General features: G+C 36.7%; 1 protein-coding gene across 1 annotated transcript in view; it reads left to right on the forward strand.

The window, feature by feature from the left end:
- Positions 1 to 13,911: 13,911 nt before the first annotated feature.
- Positions 13,912 to 19,053, forward strand: part of ZC3H12C (zinc finger CCCH-type containing 12C) — a 30,448-nt gene continuing 25,306 nt past the window's right edge. Inside the window, exons 1-2 of the mRNA XM_073339163.1 lie at positions 13,912 to 14,003; positions 17,330 to 18,093. Of these exons, the coding sequence (XP_073195264.1) occupies positions 14,001 to 14,003; positions 17,330 to 18,093 (767 nt within the window). The 5' untranslated portion in view covers positions 13,912 to 14,000. The remainder of the gene's footprint in view (positions 14,004 to 17,329; positions 18,094 to 19,053) is intronic.

Consider the following 19,053-nt stretch of genomic DNA (forward strand, 5'->3'; position numbering starts at 1 on the left):
AAGGTGCAAACATTTTTCATTTCTCTGGGATTGTAAAAGAAAACAGTTTTCATTCTGATCTTTAAACCAAAAAGTTTCCACTGAACACTGTAAGTAAGGATTGATACATCAACTAAAATGAGAGCAGTTATGTGGAAAGTAATCTTGCATTTAATGATAGATATTAAAATTTTATGTTGCTAAGAGAGTTAATACATCTGAATGTTAATAACTTTGCAGTTTCTGAACTGAACATGTCACATGCATTTGTCATTGTCAGAAGATTTAACTGCATGACAAGTTTGAACTTTTAAAAGTAAGACATTTGAGTTTAGAGCAAAAGAGTGTGAAATATTATTCTTAAGGAGAAACATACTCTGTTCACAGCCCTGGAACTCAATCTGCTTGTGTCCCCTTTTTTTTTTTTTTTTTTTTTAAATAAAAATTCTCATTAGGTTTAGACTGACTAATCATAAGAAAATTCAACCCAAAAAGAATCTGAGAATTTTAAAGTTGGAAAAAGAGCAATCAGGTGGTGGTGGCAGAGTTATGATGTACTAGATTATTTTCAAAAATAAAGACTTTTTTATTCCTTAGTTTATCTTAAGTTTATCCTAGAAATATTCAGAATGTCAAGTCTGATCCTGAGTTACTTCCGAGAAGTCTTTTTGTATTCTATGGCTACAGTAAATCCAAACAAAATCTGAGGCTAAATAATGGCTAGATACATTGTCAAATGTATTTTTAAAGGCTCAATATACTCATTTCTTTGTTTAGATTTAGAACGAAGTGGTGGGGGGGCAGGGAGGGAGGTGAAGAGAAACCCACTTAATACCAGATCTAGGTGCCTGCCATACTTTTAAAGTTACATTAACAAGTCCCAGCACCTTCCCAAAAATAATGAACCAGAGAAAACAATCAAATTCAGACATCCTGACAGTACCTTACCATACCCCCAAATTTCCAACTTTATTGGGCTTCTCTCTCTCTCTCTCTCCTCAAAAGTCTGGGTAAAGAGATGGACTTTGCTGCACACTCTGGCTATTTCACTCCAAGAAAGGGAGTAAATTCCAAAGTTGGAAGCCCCTCATGGAGGATCCATTGCTGGAAGCTGTATCTGAGGAAACTCCAGCCCAAGCTGACAACTGCAACAGTATAGCTTGGGTAGAAAGGTGGTGTCTCAAAGAGGAAGGACCAAAGCCATTTAGGACGTTAAAAGGCCAAACCAATACATTAATCTCCAACCAGAAACCCTGGAGCACTGCTGTCATGTACTTCTGACAAGACACATCACCTAGTAAGCAGGTGGCCACATTAGAACTGAAAGACTCTGGAACTTTCCACACACTGCAGCAGCATCCACATGGAAGTTGTTGCATGGCATACTGGTGTGCTGTAGAATTACATCCTGGCATGTTGTGCAGTAGCGTGCTGTGTAGACAAGCCCTAATATTTTCTGTCACATTCATTTCTGGCTTTTTTTTTAAGGGATAGTTTTCCAACACAGATGAGCTCGGTAGCCCTAATATAGTATAATGGATGTTATGTAGGGTATCGAGCTCTTTTAAATTGTTTAAATAATGAGAATGCTCTCTCACATAACCATGTTGGTTTTTCTTCTGACAGAACAGTTTGAATAAAAGCATTCTGTTAAGCATGACAGTTATACTCTATACAGTTGTAGATATTGGCTGGTTGCCCAATATTGTCACAAGGAAAGTTAATTAGACACTTCAGTTTTTCATGTGCAGAAAGTATACAAACTGTCCATGTGATTCATTCTGAACAAAGGAAAAGATCAGCATCTAACATTCATCAATGAAAATACGTTTGTTTGTTTTTTTTAGAAAGTGTGGTGTTTTGAAGTGTAAATAGACACTCTTAAGCAGTAAGAAAATTGAAAGACAAGACTGCTGATTTTCTTTAACCAAATATATTCAGGCAGTGCTCTGATGCACACCTTTCTGTGTGGTGATCTAGAAATACATAGAGAAGTTTTCTCTACTGATATCTGTGAGAATAGTCACTCAATAGCTATCTGGATTAGTGGATTTTTGTTTTTGTTTGTTTTTTGTGTTTTTAAATTTTGTGTTGGAAAATAACTAGTTAAAATATGGGACTCTGAATAAATATTTATTCTTATGAAGTGTAACAATGGGATGTTGTGTGCCACTTAGTTTATTTTTGTCCTTCAAGGGGACATATTAGTTTGAAATTTGGTCAATTAAAAACAGTGAGTTAAAAGTTGTTCTACTTTGCTCTGAGTCCCACTAACAACTTTTGAGTTTCACTGTAACATTTGCCTGTTTTTAAAAAAACAAAAAAAACAAAAAACACCTCTCCCTTGCCATTTTGTGAAAGACTCATACGAGCAGGGGACTGCCTGATCAGGCCCTGCTCCTACAATTGGATACTCACAGGTGGACTTCTGTGCCCACATGAAGCCCTACTGAAGTCAAGAGAGCTCTCTGTGGGCACAGGGATCTACCTATGCAGGTTCAATTACAGGCTTAAGACCTAAATAACTAACCAGTAGAAATGGTGAAACCAACTATACACTAAGTGTACAAAGTAAACTAAAAGGGAGAACTTTTTCCTCTAATCTCTTCCCGTTGTAGTAATTTTAGACATTATTCCTATAAATAGGAGGTAAGCATTTTCAGACTGCGGTTTTTAAAAGTTGATTGTGTCCCTTTAAATAAATACAGTGGTTGTGAAGGATTATTTTTCTAACCATTAAAACAAGGTACTTTGGTTCAGTTGAAATGAAATCCCCTGTCTGAAAGGTTATGTTCCGTTTCACTTCAATATGACTACTGTTACTTAGTGGTTTCATTGCAACATTCTGGGTGAAATTCTGGCCCCATTGTGGTCATTGGGAGTTTTGACATTAGGTATGTCTGAGCTGGAGCTGAAAGTGTAATTTCCAACTTGGGTAGACACTCACATGATAGCTTTAATTGAGCTATCTAAAAATAGCAGTGGTGGGACAGGCTAGCTGCCTTGAGTACAATCCCATCTGAGACTCTAGGTACGTACTCGGACGTTTAGCTTGTCCAGTTGCCTGTGCTGCTATGGCTGTTTTCAGTAGATTAGTTTGATCAGACCTAGCATGTATCTGTCTACCACAGCTGGAAATTAAATCTCCAGCTGCAGTGTAGAGGTACCCATAGATTTCAGTGGAGCTGGTTTGCACCATTTAATTCTCTTATTCTGAATCTTTTTCATGCAGTCAGATATTGCTTAGGGCATGAACAAGCCTCTGCCATTCCTTCCTATCCCGGGCCACTCTTTGCATGTCCTCTATGTTGTTAAGTCCCATGATTTTTCCTTCTGTGAATGGTGTTGGACAGAGGAATTTTTTCAGTCAGATCCTTGTACATATTCCTTTAGTTGTTGTGACCCAGCTGGGAAGGGGGATTACAGGAATGCCCTGATTCTGGTATGCACATTGTGGTTCAACAATTAATATCATGGGAGGTCTTAAATGAAAGCCAGGGTCATAATGGTCATTAATATCATTGTGAAGTATATGTACAAATACTATGTAAGGAGGTGTGTGTGTTAAAGTTTATATCAAAGTAGAGTTGACAAACATCTAGGATGAGTGCAGATGAAGGATTATAAAATTTTCAGAAAGGAACTAAGAGATCCTTATTTTGGATAAACTTCAAAGGTTTGCTGTACTGTGTTTAGGGAACGAAGATGACATCCCCATCATCCTTCACCTAGGCAATAAGCAGGCAATGCATTTACATTCATCTCACACAGCGTTGGTTCAAACATTGTAAAGGACATTTTGGGGTGAGATAAATTTCTTAATTGAACTGGCTAACCTCCATCTAAAGTTTAGTCTCTAGAAAGTGTTATATTTGTATATGTAACTTTTTTGTTTCCATTATCATCACCCACTATCTTTTGAGTCTTTGATGATAGCCTTGTTGTTTTCACTATAAATAGATCTTAGTGCTGGGTATTAAGCCAGGTGCTGATCCTGAGTTGAATCATATAAGCTGGTGTGTACACTGATCTCTTGGGGACAGCATGCCTCACATTTCTGTGAATGTTCAGTGGATAAGGGGCTAGACACTAAAGGGGAACTCTTCAAAGGGACTTCGGGACGGGTGCATTTATTGTTAACCTACAAAGCAAAGTAAGAGCTGACAGCCCTGAGGAGAGTGCGCGGCTGACTAACAGGCTGGTGGTGTGGGAGTTGACACCCAGTTAAGCAGAAGCAAATCTCCCTCTCACAGCTGCCCAACGGAATGTCTGCCATGGCAAAACTGACTTCACTCTTTATACATGCCCCAGGTATTTGCTTTTTGAAGGCATTCAGACATACTTAAGTATACCTTTGGATTTTCAGCTTTCAAATTCATATATTAAGATGGAAATAAAATGCGAGTTAATAATGTGTAGTTTCGTCTTCAAACTGGTCATTTTAAATTTTTTTATAAATCTTTTTTAAACTGGTGAATGCAGCTGCCACCTTGCCAATTCATGACATCATTTCTTTCTGGATATCTCCATTGGCTTGTACATTACTGCCAAGGTATGTGAATGGACTCACTCCTTGTAATGTTTGAGTTTGGGAGCTATTGGGATTCTCATTAGAATTGTTTTTTCATAACTGACTATTAAACCTGTCTTTTTGCTACGCTGGACAGTCTTTTGGTCTTTGTTTTCTCATTAGTTTAGCTGTCATTTAGAAACCAGCAAAATCTATATCTTCCAGTGTACAAGTGAAGTTTGTGTTGTATTGTTCTACACTTTTTCACGTAGTGAAATCAATGACATTGCCAAACAGGAGCGGTGAGAGAATGCATCCTTGTTTGACACGAATGTCTCTAATAAATGATTCACTCAAGTGTGTATAACTGAGCAAGCTGCACCTTGATATAAAGCCTTGATGATGATGATTTTTGTTGGCAAAACTTCATGATGTTCCAGAGTGAATTGTAATGTAGGCTGTCAAATGCTTTCTTAACATTTTCTTACGGCATGGTGCTTACTGATGGATGACTAGGCAGGTATTTTAGGCCCTGATACTGCTGGCAGCTCTGTGTGGCCAGGCCATTTACTTTGATGGGTCCGCACATGGGCATAGCATTGCTCCTACAATGAGCAGCTTGCATCAACAACAGTGCAACAGTTTGGGTGTCTTAGTCTATGTCTGCACTGCAATTAAAAACCCAGGCTGCAGTGTAGACTTCCATGCTCAGGCTGCAGCCTGAGCTCTGGGACCCTCCCACCTCAGTGGGTCCTAGAGCCTGAGCACAAGTCCAAGCCCAGCAGTCTACGCTACAGTTAAATAATCCCTTAGCCCAGGCCCCATGAGCATGAGTCAGCTAGCACAGGCCAGCAATGGGTGTCTTAATTGCTGATATACCCATAGATCACAAAGATTTTGTGTGCTTTAACAGGTCTTTCTTGGAACCCAATGGTCTCTAACTATTTGAGGACTCTTTCATACAGAGGGCCTACGGTGATACATATCCCTATCTTACCAAGTTACATGGATGTATAGAAATGGATGAATCTCCTCTCCAAAGCCAAGATATTATTTGCCACTTTATTTTAATTCAAGCTGTGGTTATTTTAGATTGTTAAAGTCCTTTAATATTTTTACCACAAGTAAGAGAAGTGGCTCTGAATTTAGAAATAAGCAACTGAGACTATTTAGATGAAATTTTAAAGACTGAATGGCAAAGAGGGTAAATTGAGTGCTCCCTTTGCCTGTGAATCTTGCTGCCTTATTGAGGCATTTTGCATTAGCCTTTGTAAGAATCGGAATATTAGAACCAGTGGTTCTGGTATTTCAGTTCTTAAGAATTGTTCTTTCTTAGAAAATAGCTTGGAAATTACAATTTCACTTCCTCCTTGCCTAGGGAAAACTGTTGCTCATCTTTGTCATAAGAGTGTATAGTTATCTTGATTGTCAGGGACCTTTCTGCTATTTAGTTCATCCCACAGCATACCGGTAGTTGTAGGATTCATTTTGTAGTGCAGATCTGCATGTGGATTTAGTCTAGACAGAAGATTGCTCAGTTTTGAAGGTGATGCTCTAAGGTGCTGTATTTTGAATGTTTTGCACCTGTTGAGATATTGGTTAGTGATCAACAAACACTGACCAGATGGCCAACTCCTAATTTTAAGAATAAAAGGTTCTTTTCTGGAGCTGCCAAGTGCAACATTAAATATATGGATATTTTTGTAATGCAACAATAGTCAGATATTCTGAATTCTGAATGCTAAAATCAAAATCTTTCTATTTGTCTCTGTTTATGTATATAATGATGTGTGCTTAACTTGTCTTCTAAAATGTATTCTTGCGGAAACAAAATTGTATTTTTGTGGATTATAGTGGCCTTGGTACAAGGTTATATAACAAAGGAAACAACATGTTGTTGGGATAAATCACATTGTTTCTAGTACTTTGCTGCAGCAATACTTTTAGCAGGTTGAAATTACTGGAGGACTGTGACTTCTGTACATTTTGAATTAATATAATTTTCTTTTAAGTAAGCTTTTGTTTTCAGCATGTTTTGAAATAACAAGAGTTTGCTAGAACTAGAGGTCTGTGATGGACATTTTTTATAGTAGTGATATCCTGATGTCACCTTACCTCCATTTGGCCGTTCTATTTAAGTTTTGCAGCTGCTCCAGCTCTAGCTCTATGGGTCTTTCGCCTCTTCCCGTGCAGTTCCTGCTCCTTCCCCTGGCTGTGTTTCCTCCAGGACTCTAGTATTCTCCCCCCTGTCTTTTTGTGTGCTACTCTGAAATCTCTTTTCATCCTGATGTCCTCCAAAGTTAGTGAGGGCTAGTTGTCTGTAAACATCTTATGTTGTTTGCATGGTAGTCTATTTAATGTTTTAATAAAATAGTGCTAGGAACTTCATGATGAGCTTTGATACAGTTTCTGATCTCTCTAAAGAGCAAGAAAATAGAATCATTAGCCTCTCCAGATGGGTAAGAGGCTAGAAGTCGGAGAAACCGCTATGCATGCTGCATTTCAATGACCAGCTATAATCTTAATTTTCTGTATTGTATTTTAAATATAGCAGTGGGAAATGGCTAGACTGGTCAGTTTGCTGGATCTGAAGGTTTTAGCTGCAGAAGAAGAGCTTTCTTTGTTCATCTGCTGTGTGTACTTCCTAGTAATGCCATTATAGCCTGTCACAGATGTGACAGAGATCCTCATTGTTTCCTCTTAAGGTTTCTTTGTTGCCCTCGTTGTTCTCAGTAGGAAATCTAGTGTACTGGTTAAAACCTTAATATGAATGTTCTTCTGTTAGCATGAGCATGATTTGATAAAATGGTTCTGACACCTCTTAAATCTTGAGCATTTCCAGTTTATTTTAACGAAGTTTTGAGAAAATTATTCGGACAAGAAAAATATTGAGACTGATTTGAACAACTGACTAATGTTTTTACATAATGTAAAATTGCATTTAATTGCATTTAATTTTAATGTAATTATATTTTGTTAAAGTAGTTTACACTGGCTTACTTAAAATATAACCTACTGACCTATTTGATATCTTAAACACCTAATTTGATCTTGGTCTTTTGTCAAAGTTGCGCTACACGATTTTCCAAAGTAATGCCCGCATGGAGATGAACCAAAGGTAACTTAAAGTAGCTTCCTTTATTTCAAAAAGGCATGGGATCTGGAAAGTTTTTTACACAAGAAAATAGTGAAGGGGTGACTTATACCAAATGGTAACCTAATATTTAAAATAACATTAAAGTTAGGTCATCCACCTGCACTAATGTGCATTTTTGTTATAGAACAATAAATATGCTACTTGTATTATACTACCAAAGTTCTCCTCAGTTCATCGTGCCTGTACTTTGACTGCATCATATGTCCCTTTTGCCAAAATAAGCATTTCTGTCACCAGGTACAAAGTGTCTGTCTCGCTCTGACAGTGCTTGAACTAAAGGCTAGCAAAGTTATGCTGCTTGCATGTAAGGTCAGTGCCTATGACTAGGTAAACCAGACTGGCTTCTTATTTTTCTTACAGATGTTTTAATATGCTTAACATTATCCAATACCAGCAACTGAGATAGTCTAAATACCACAGCAGGGACTGATTAGCTTTTTCAGATCACTGCCTTTATTTGCTGTTTGCAAAGAAGCTTAATCCAGTGCTGGAGACCAGGCTTCCTGCTGTGCACTTGGGTAGCTTTCTCTCATTCTTTGTGTTCACAGTGGCAGAAATTAGTGAGAAGACTTCTCCTGCCTCAGAATTTAAAACTTCAAAATAGTAATGATAGTAGCTGTTCTTGTGGGTGTTTAATGGACAGTGTAAAGAGATTGTATTTGGTTGGATTTTTGGTTTGCAGTTTTCTAAATTCATCTGTTGCTATCCCCAGAAGGGTTAGGTGCAGAAATGTATGCAGTGTTAGATTTTGCACTTGATAGTATTTGCTTTATATCGGTAAATCTGGACATCTGATAAACTTTTGTCGTACGGCATGATGACGTGTGGATTCATTTATTTTCCTGAAACATTTTAAAATTCAAATGCCTGAAATTAACCATCCTAATAATAAACTATTTGTATTTTGGGTGCCCTCTGAACCACAGCAAATGGTCTCAAATAGATTTCCTCAGCCTGTGAGAATAGACAAACAGATACTTCAGCTTGATTTTCAGTATTGCTTATCTGCTCATTGAATGGAACTGAAAGTCATTTAATATACTTGTACCTCAGCCTTGATTCATCTGAACTGAGCTTTCCTGTGTAAAGTTACTAAAAACAAAGGCCATGATTTGAAAGTCTGAGTTTTGGTCTGCTTTCTTACCAAACACCAAAACTAGACATTGGGCTATCTGTAGGATCCAATTATTTGAGGGAGGGGAGAAGGGGACAAGTGGGTATTCTGGGGCCCATGCCCCCTGGATGTGGCTTTCTTTAAAAAAAAAAAAAAAAAAAAGTGACCAGTTGCTAGTTAGAGCCATAGAAAATCTTAGATTTTAGGAGTTTAAAAAAGTATAATTGGGCCACAGTATCAGTATTTACAGTGATTTATAATTTATATGAGGGAAGAAGACTTTCCAGTCTTCTACTGTTCCATTGCTTAACATTGGATAGCTTTGTACATATTTTGGCCTTTCTGACAATAACTCGAGGCCCCTTGAAGGTCAATTGGTGGGGGAAATGTACCCTTTGCCTCCCTGGTAGCTACATGACAATGGCCATGTGCTAAATGTAGTAAATTGAAGATCTTTTATTAATAGAAATTTGTTTTGGACATTTTCTTTTAGCTTAGAAACATTCTGCCTCCACAAGGAAGAAATATTTTAAAACATGCTTACCTAGTGACTTAACTTCCAAAACATTTATTTAGATCATCTATACACACTGCAGGAAACCAGGGAGATTTCTGCTTCAAGTGTAAATCTGTAGAATAAGATTTTCTAATTACAAAAGCATGAACATTGATGACTGCAACAAGTAAATTTATTATTGCAGTGGTGCTATCACAGTTCCTTTTCCTTTGTGTACGTTCTAATGCCATTAGTTAGAAAAATCCCATATTTGATGCTTGAAATTGATATTTTTGCAGTTTAATAATTTATCAAAATATTTTCCATTGAAACTGAAATACTCTAAACATTGTATTTGGTTTTAGTTGTGCATAAATGCAAGTTCATCAGGCTTTTTGGTACATAAATAAAAGTAAAGTTTCAGGAAATTCAGAGTGCTTTTGAATGTATTTATGTATAATATTGGCTCCTTAACAGACCTCCTGTTGCACTGCATCGATAATGATTTATTTTATTAACAGAAAAAAGAGAATACACACAATCACTGCTGTGATATTTCTATATTTTTAATTTTCCTAGCAAAAGCTACAAGGTTTTTGTAATAGACTTGGCTATATCCTTTAGGTTTTGTTTTTTATAGAAACTTACAACTTTTACTACTTAAAAATAATTCCTTTCTTTGTTTCATGTATTAGAAACAATGAGGAAAAGCTGAAGTCTGCCCAAGCCAGGTGTTTCTTGTTGGCAGCCTGCTCCCTAATGACTCTGGCGCTCATACAGCAGCTGCCTGCTAGTCTCCTTTGTATGGCCTATTGTTGCTGCACACCCCTCGTTAATACACATGCTGCCTGGGGCAGACCCTGAGAATGACATCAACTTGCTTATCTTAGAAACCTACAAACCTGATGCAGGGTGGGGAGGTTGCCTTGCATCTGCCTGGCCAACTAATTGTGAATTCTCTGGCCTATGATTGGCTGTTGTTCCACTCAGTAATAGGTTAAGCAAAGACATTGCCATTCCATCTGTTCAACCATTCATTGTTCTGCTTGCTTGCCTGGAAGTCTGCAGCTGAAATCGTGTTAAGGAGTTGCTTCTGGAACTGCTACAAGAAACCAATGTCTCTGTGTTTTCCAGCTAACGTAAGTATTTGGACTACTCTCTGCAGGGATTGAAAAGTTTCACCATTCTAACACTTCAGTACATCTTCTGCGTTCTGAACAAAATAAATAGCCATACACTTCACAAAAACTCCAAATTTTGGGGGTGTCTTAAAAAGAGAGAGAATTTTCACCTGAAAAATAATTACGTGAAGGGGTGATCTTTAACTTGATACATTCTGGAAGGAACTTGTTAGGGGCATCAATAATGTGTATTGGTGGGGGTTGGAAATGACAGTCAGAACTCTTAAGGAGAATTAGATTTTCTGCACCCTTTGGGTGACTTTGACTTGAGTTTCAATGTTTTATCCCTTGTAAATATGCAATAATTGATAGTTTTTTCCTTTGGAAAAAAAGTGTTTTATAGATTTGCCCATTTGAAACATTTGCTAAGATTAGGAGGAACATCACGTGGGGACAATGTGTGAACTTAAAGGGATGGATTTAGGGCAGGATATAACATTAGTTCTTTGGGGCTACTCTCAGGTGATAACATGATCCATTCAAAGCCTCTGTGCTTTCAAAATCATTTCTACATTTATAAAATTAGCCAACACATTATTGTGCAGTTTTTAATCTATTTTGTTTTATATTTTGGGTTCAGATATTAGGTTGAAGAACACATACAATGTACACTCCATGAACCAGTGTTCCAAGGATCCTCTAAAGAAAAAACACTACAAAGACATTCATATACCAGTTGGGAGGGAAAGAGGGCACATAAAAGGGTTAAAAAGAGGTTTGCATTTCTACCACATGCCCTATTGTGTGAACATATGCATAAGTCTATTGAAAGTTTTCAGAAGATGGGCAGGCCACCAGTTGCTGGTCTCCTGCAGTTCCAGTAGACATCTGTTGCCCCAGAGCATTAACCAATCTGTTCAATGGGACATCCTTCCTTTGTTAGACAGAGTGATGCAGACAACAGTACTCCTTGAAATACAATGGTAATTAAACATACAGAAACTACTGCAGGAGGTATTTATTACATATTCATTATTTTATTTTCATTGTTGCAATATCTTTGCCATTTGGGAAGCTAGGACATTTGTTTCTATATTGGTATTCTGAAATTCTGTATGACAAACAGTTGTGGTTTTTTTTAATAAGCTGTGGTCTAAATATTTACTACTTGCTGCTTAGAAGATCTAGGAATATTTTAAGTATTGTGTAAAAAACCAAACTTTTTCACTGTTGTAGGATTTGTCTTTAAAAACTTGGAAGCTCTTTTAAGAACACATGCCATTGCTATTATAAAAATTTGTCATAACACACTGTTTCACTTATTGCTTTTTGTGCCATGTAAAGTTTGCATTAAACTATTTTGAATTTCAGCTGTAATTGGACAACTTTCATAATATTAAAAGTTTAGATCTATTTGCACCTGACCTCTTGAACAGTAGAAATGTCTAGTTCAAAATTAATGTTGGTAGTTAGTGGGAAATGGTTTTGCTACTGAATTTGAAGAACAGTAGATGGAAAAAGGTTGCAATTCTGTAACATAATGGCTTTGTATTCCTCCACAGTGTTAAATGTAAACCCCTGACTTAACAAGTGTGTTTGATAAATGGGCGTAGTATTTGATGATGATAGTAATCCTATAATAATGGAGCCTGTTTAAAATATGAAGCCACATTTGGTTTTATAGCTTTGGGGGAGGAGGGTTATGGTTTGCAGGTTTTTTGGTGTAAAGAGTGTAAGTACATATGTATTCATAAGTTAAGAACCCTTCCTTTTCAGTGTAATGATTGGATTGTTGTTTATCACACAGAATAGCCAATGGAGATTACCTATTTTTATATTTAAAATTTTTATAAATTCAAAAACTATTGTTTAGTAGTTTTATTGAAAGCATAAGAACTAAGTACAATAATTTAGTTAATAGGTTTATTTCTTTGGTCACTCATTTTGTGTTGATACACTTTTTATTTTTATTTTATATATAAATATAATTGTATCAACACATATATGGCACTCAAAATAGTTCATAGCAAGTAATTTCATCTAGATTACATGGTATCTATAAAGTTTTCTTATAAACCATGGTCTCAGTATAAGAGTTTTATTGTAAATGACAGACAGAGAGCTTTTACGTTTTTATGTTACTCCTTGAACAAATTCATTCTCTTTATTTCTTGTGGGCTTCATTATGCTGTCAACAGGTGCATTAACATTTGACTGAAAGAACCAAAAATAATTTAGGTTAGTTTGCTCAGGTAGAGTGACTGGCATTTCTCCCTTCACTATCTAGCTCAAAGTAAAATAATAAACTCTATTAGGATTTAATTATGATATCTAATTTTCATTGTTATAATCAATGAATATTGCCTAGGACTTTGTGTTGGGAGCTCCCAAGCCTAACATTCTAAGGAGGTGCTGCAGCAGATTATTTGCTGCCTATCACAGATGCTGTAGAATTTGTCTGAACATACATAAAACTTGCATGCAGGTCTGACAGCAGGAATGGTATGCTGCTTATGCAAAACTTAAAGGTAATATTTCAGAATCCTTATGCTTTGTGGTTGTAGTGGAGTCAGATATTAAAATACTAGTTAAAAATAACAATAGTATGCTTAAGTCAATTAAATACTATTTTGTGGGTTTTGAAAGCTGCAACTGCTGTAGTATCTCTTTGCAGAAGAGAAGGTTACTCACCCAGTGCAATAACTGAGGTTCTTTGAGATATGTCTTTTTGAAAGAATATTATGTTTATAGTTAAGATAAAACTTTAACGAGAAACAATTAGAATATGACATCAGGAAATAACAATACATTAATCTTAACTAATCTAAATGCATGTCCAGATAGTGTCCAAAAGAAAAGTAATACTTTTAGTTCAGTGCTAAAATGGTATTTCACAGTACATGGATTTGGGCAGTGACCCATTATCTTGGCGTATTCTATTAGGGCAATACATGAGCTGACCCAACTTTTCACTCCAGCTTAAAAATGTTGCCCATTAAATATACTTCCTCTAGTCAGAGCAGATTGTGGGGTTTATGGAACAATGATGTCGGAGCGTCCAGATTGGTTTGGCAGCTGCATTGTTCTCAGAGGGTAAACCAGACGCACTTAAGTCCCGGTCTTTTTCATAGGCTTTTGTTCATACCAAATTATTCTTTCACTGTGCTAGCATTCATGATGGCATGTTAAAGGAGTGCATCCTAGCAACTAAAGACTGGTTGCTAGGCAGCCTAGCTTCCAATAGGTTTTTCTTGTTTAAGACACTTTTTGGTGGCAGTTCTATGAAGGCCACAGTGTGGGTTTTTAACTGTATCCTTTTATTGAGATACTGTTGTGATTTGTTACTGGCACTAGGCTATCCAGTGTATTACAGTAGTTAATAAATCACCAAGTGTAAAGGTTCACTTCCTAAATTCCCTTTGTATTTAATCTGCAGTATTGCTTGAACTCCTAAAGATCCCTATAAAGAAAATGAACATTGACTGATATACTTCAAGAGACAGCATCACAATCGCTCTGCCTTTTAACTAAATCAGGTCTATACAGAAAAATATTTTCTACTTCTATCAGTCTAAACTAGATTAAACTGCTGGAAAAAAATTCTCTTTGGTTACAAACCAAAAATGGTAAGTTATCAAGTAGGACAACTTAGTTAATACAGCTATTTACTGAAAATCTCTACTGCTGTGGAGATGTCCTAACAATGCATTTAAAAACTTTTTTTATTAAATCATGGATGGCATTTTCATTTCTCTCACATTTGTCTTGAGAGAAGTCTTCATGAGTTGTCATATCTATATTCTGCATACTTTTTTTTTCCCCCAGCAAAGGAAATAAAACTCCGCAAATGACTCAGTACTCTTAAATATATACTACTAACACGGCTACCAGTCTGAAATATATACTATTTATTTATCGGGGCGGGAGGTTTATTTATTCAAATGGAAGAAATTTTGTATCTTGGGTAAGTTTAATCTATGGATAATTGTTAATAGAATGGAGACAATGGAGTTGTGTTTAATACAATGATTTTTCTCAGTGTGATTTCAATAATCGGGTTTGTGGCCATGCTATATATGACATTCAAGCACTGCCTTCTGTATATGTGTCTTGCTTAATTTTTGTCCTGCGTGAACTAGAAAAGCTGTTGTTTTTCTGTTTCATCCTTATATTTTATTTTTTAATAACGGAAACAGTTCTGCTTTATGCCAGAATTCTCTTTCAAGAGAACAAAAAGTAAAGGAAGTAATAAGTTCCTTTTAAACAGATTATGGAGATAATTTTTCAAATATCTATTTCCTCATAAAAAGTTATGTTAAACTACAATAATGTGAACTCCTCTAGTAAACTTGGGTGGGTGGGGTTTTTATGAGGCACAGAAAACCACAATCTGCTTTATTCCATATCTCCTATATACCATCCATCTCTGCATTTAGGCCCTGATCCAGCAAAGTACTTATGCACATGCCTAAGCTTAAGCATGTGACTAGCCACATTATTGAAATTAATATTTAAGTACTTTTCTGGATCGCTCTCATTTACTTCAATAGACTTGGAATCAGCCCATAGTTCCAAGTCTTGTTCTTCTGACTAAAAAAAAGCTACTTTGAGAATATTCAAAGTGTTTCTTGATTGGCCTGGACTTTATAAAGGAATTTAGGAATGTGTAGGGATGTTTACCTGACTGAATGAATACTCTGTTTCAGGATTCATTGGACTATATTTATTCTATGATTAACCCATTTTCTGTAAGGTGGCTTCTTAAGCATATTTGCCTAATTAGTGAAATATAAAGAGGAACAAAGGGGATCCAAGGAACTATAGACCAGTCAGCCTAATTTTGATATCTGTAAAGTTACAAATTATTAAACAATCAATTTATAAGCACCTAGAGGATATTAAGTTTTTAAGTAATAGCCAATATGGATTTGTCAAGAACAAATCATGCCAAACCAACCTAACTTCCTTGTTTGACAGGGTTACTGGCCAAGTGCATAGAAAACAAGCTATAAACAACATATATCTTGATTTTTTTTTAAAGTAAGCCTTTTAACACAGTTCCACATGACAGTCTCATAAGCAAACTAGGGAAAGTGGTCTAGATAAAATTAAGAATACAGTAGTGTTTGTAAGACTGTACTTAAAGAGTAATTATCAATTGTTTGCTGTCAAACCGAGGCGGGGGAGGAGTATATCTAGTGGGATTCCACAGAGTTCTATCTTGGGTCTGATACAATTCAATATTTTCATCAATGACTTGATGTTGGAGTTGAGAGTATAATTATTAAATTTGCAAATAACACCAAGATGGGAGCTGTTGCTAGCATGTTGGAGGACAGGATTAGAATTCAAAATGACCTTGACAAATTGTAGAATTTGTCTGAAATCAGCATGTTGAAATTCAGTAAAGACAAATGCAAAGTGCTACACTTAGGAAGGAAAAATCAAATTCACAACTATAAAATAGGAAATAACTCAATACTGTAATACTTCAGAAGATGATCTGGGGGTTTTACTGGATCACAATGACTATGAGCCAACAATGTGAAGCAGTTGCGAAAAAGGGAAATGTCATTCTGGTGTGTATTAAAAGGAGTGCCGTACATAAGACACCAGTGGTGGTATCGCACTCTACTTAGCATGGTGAGGTCTCAGTTGGAGTTCTGTGTCCAGGTCTGGGCACCACACTTGAAGAAGGATGTGGATACATTGCAGTGAGTCCAGAGGAGAGCAACAAAAATTATAAAAGGCTTAAACAACTGGGTATGTTTCGTCTAGAGAAAAGACGACTGAGAGGGGACCTGATAAGTCATCAAAGATGTTAAGGGGTGTTATAAAGAGGCTGGTGGTCAGTTATTCTCCATGTCTACTGAAGGTAGGAGAAGAAGTAATGGGCTTAAGCTGAGGCAAAGGAGATTTATGTTTGATATTAAGGAAACCTTTCTAACTATAAGGGTAGCTAAATTCTAGACTAGGCTTCCAAGGGAGATGGTGGAATCCCTGTTATTGGAGGCTTTTAAGAACAGGTTAGACAAACACCTGTCAAGGATGGTGTAGACATACTTGGTCCTGCCCTGATGAGGGAAGCTATACTAGATGACCTCCTGAGGTCCCTTCCGACCCTACCTTTATATGATTCGGTGATGATATAGTAATATGCTAGTTCCCTTGTATTAAATGGAATGTCTAAGCCACTTAGTATAAAAACTTTTCCATAGCAGTACTCGTATGTTTTATAGCTGCATTTCTGATTTATTACACTGTTTAGTAATATTATCTTTGAGAGTACGTCCACAATGAAAAATAAAAAACCCACAGCAGCAAGTCTCAGAGCCCAAGTCAACTGCCTCGGGCTCACAACAGAGATGTTTACACTGCTATTTTTAGTCCCATAGGGCCAGTGTAAGTCAGCTGACCAAAGGTCTGAGACTCACAGCCACGTTTTGGGGTGGGAGGGTGGGTTGGTTAGTTGGTTTTTCTTTTGCAGTGTAGACATACCCAGTGACAGAATATCACAGTTACTTTAAATCTGAACAAAAGACTCCTGTTCAAGTTAACATTTTCTAGTGTCTGACCTATACAGCTACTTTATTTTCAAAAACTTTTAAGGAAAACCAGTTTATATAAAAACTAATTTTTGAATGTATTCATCAGTTTAGATGTAAATGCTTTTTGAAAATTGTTGAATAATAATAATAACAATAATACTCTGTTAATCAACCAGGATTGATTTTATTGGAAAGTTCTCTCTGTTTGAAGAAGTGTGTTTACATGCAGCAAGTTTCATACTAGTTTGTTTACAAATGCAATCAAACTTTAAGTGAAGAGGGAATTTCCTCGAATGTGAAAGTATTTTTAAGTTGGTAAAGAAACGGAGTCCCAGAGGAAACAACAAGAAAACCCAAAATAAAATAAGTGCTAACTAGTTACAACCATTTTATTTCTTCTGTAGGAATACGGGACACTTTATATTCAGGAATACAGGAAAAACAGCAAAGTGGAGTCGAGTACATGCAGCAGCTTCATGGGCGTGAAGGATCATCTGGGGCATGACCTAGGCCATCTTTATGTGGAGCGAACTGACACACAAATAAATGCAGTTGGATCTTGGTCAATGGTGGAGAAACCAACAATGGATAAAGTTAACTCTAGGAAGGAAGATGCAGATAAGGAGGCATCTGAGGAGACGGGAAGCTCCAGCTGTGATTCAGAAGAAAGCACAAATTCTGATAATGAGTCAGAGAGACTGAATAACATTACAGCAGAATCACATCTACTACCTAAGACTCACCGACAACTGTGCAGGTCTCCCTGCTTACAGCCCCACGTACAAAAACGTTATGAAATCTTACAAGATCTTAAAATAGAGGAGGCTCAGATAGTATCTAAGGAAGTAAAGAAGCCCCCTGATGTGGTAAAGGAATATCAAACCAAACTGGAGTTTGCACTTAAGTTAGGTTACTCTGAAGAACAAGTTCAGCTTGTGCTAAATAAGCTTGGCACTGATGCTTTAATCAACGATATTTTGGGAGAACTTGTCAAACTTGGAAATAAAACTGAGACTGACCAGCCTGCAAATAATGTCAACACAAACATAATGCGTGAAGCATCTTCTATAGAGTCTCAGAGGTCTGAGTCTCCACTTCAGGAGGATGTGACTGAAGATGGAGATAACCTGAGGCCAATAGTTATTGATGGCAGCAATGTGGCAATGAGGTATGTGGCAATGAGGCATTGATTTACTGATACATTACATTACCTATTATATGGAAATTGCATTATCTTGCCCAGTTAGAACACTGATGTGCTGTATGATTACACATCTATAACAGTACATTGGTTCTCATTTGCATAATCACAGTGTGTTTATTTTTCATCAATACAATATGCAAACCCCTGTATTCAAAGGGCCATTAGCCAGTCAGAGTGCAGAGATTTGCATTATCAGTAATTGCAACCATATATTAATTATGCAGATCTCTCTACTTTGGCTATTATTAAATTCTGTCCATTTTGATCAATATTAATTGTAGATCTGGAAAAATGAACAATGAGGGTGGGCATTTGATAAATGACATGAAATTACTATCATCTCTTGAAATCAGAGAAACCTGTGTGGAACTTTAGAGGGACCTAACAAAGCTAGGTTTACGGGCAGCAACATAATACAAGAACAAGGAAACATCCAGTGAAAGACAATAAATTCAAACCTGATAAAAGAAAATTCTTTCTTTACCCAATGCCACTAGGTATCACTGAAACCAACTGTTTAGCAGGCACCATTTCTATAAATAATTGCACCATCCAAAGTTACCTATGATAAGGTAAAATAACTGCGGTATAACCCCTCGTGCTTCAAGTCATAAATCAAACACTAATGGATTGGCTTAGTAAAAAAAAATTATCCTATTGAGTAGGCTTATTCCACAATGAGGCATCTTTCCTCTGAAATAGCTAGTACTGGCCACAGTCAGAAATAGGATACTGGGCTAGAAGTTACAGCAATTACTGAGACTGCAGTCTTCTGAATTTCAGTGACGTGCTCACAGAATAACATGTCTGCACACCTCACACACTCCTCTTCACCTGTAACTGTAGATAATGAAATACTCTTAGTTGTGCATAGGAGGGAGCTGGCCTTCCTCACTGGTCAAGAAGGAGTGGAGGAGGGAAGTA

This window comes from Lepidochelys kempii, chromosome 1 (genome assembly GCF_965140265.1).
Source record: "Lepidochelys kempii isolate rLepKem1 chromosome 1, rLepKem1.hap2, whole genome shotgun sequence".
In the NCBI taxonomy this organism is placed as follows: domain Eukaryota; kingdom Metazoa; phylum Chordata; order Testudines; family Cheloniidae; genus Lepidochelys; species Lepidochelys kempii.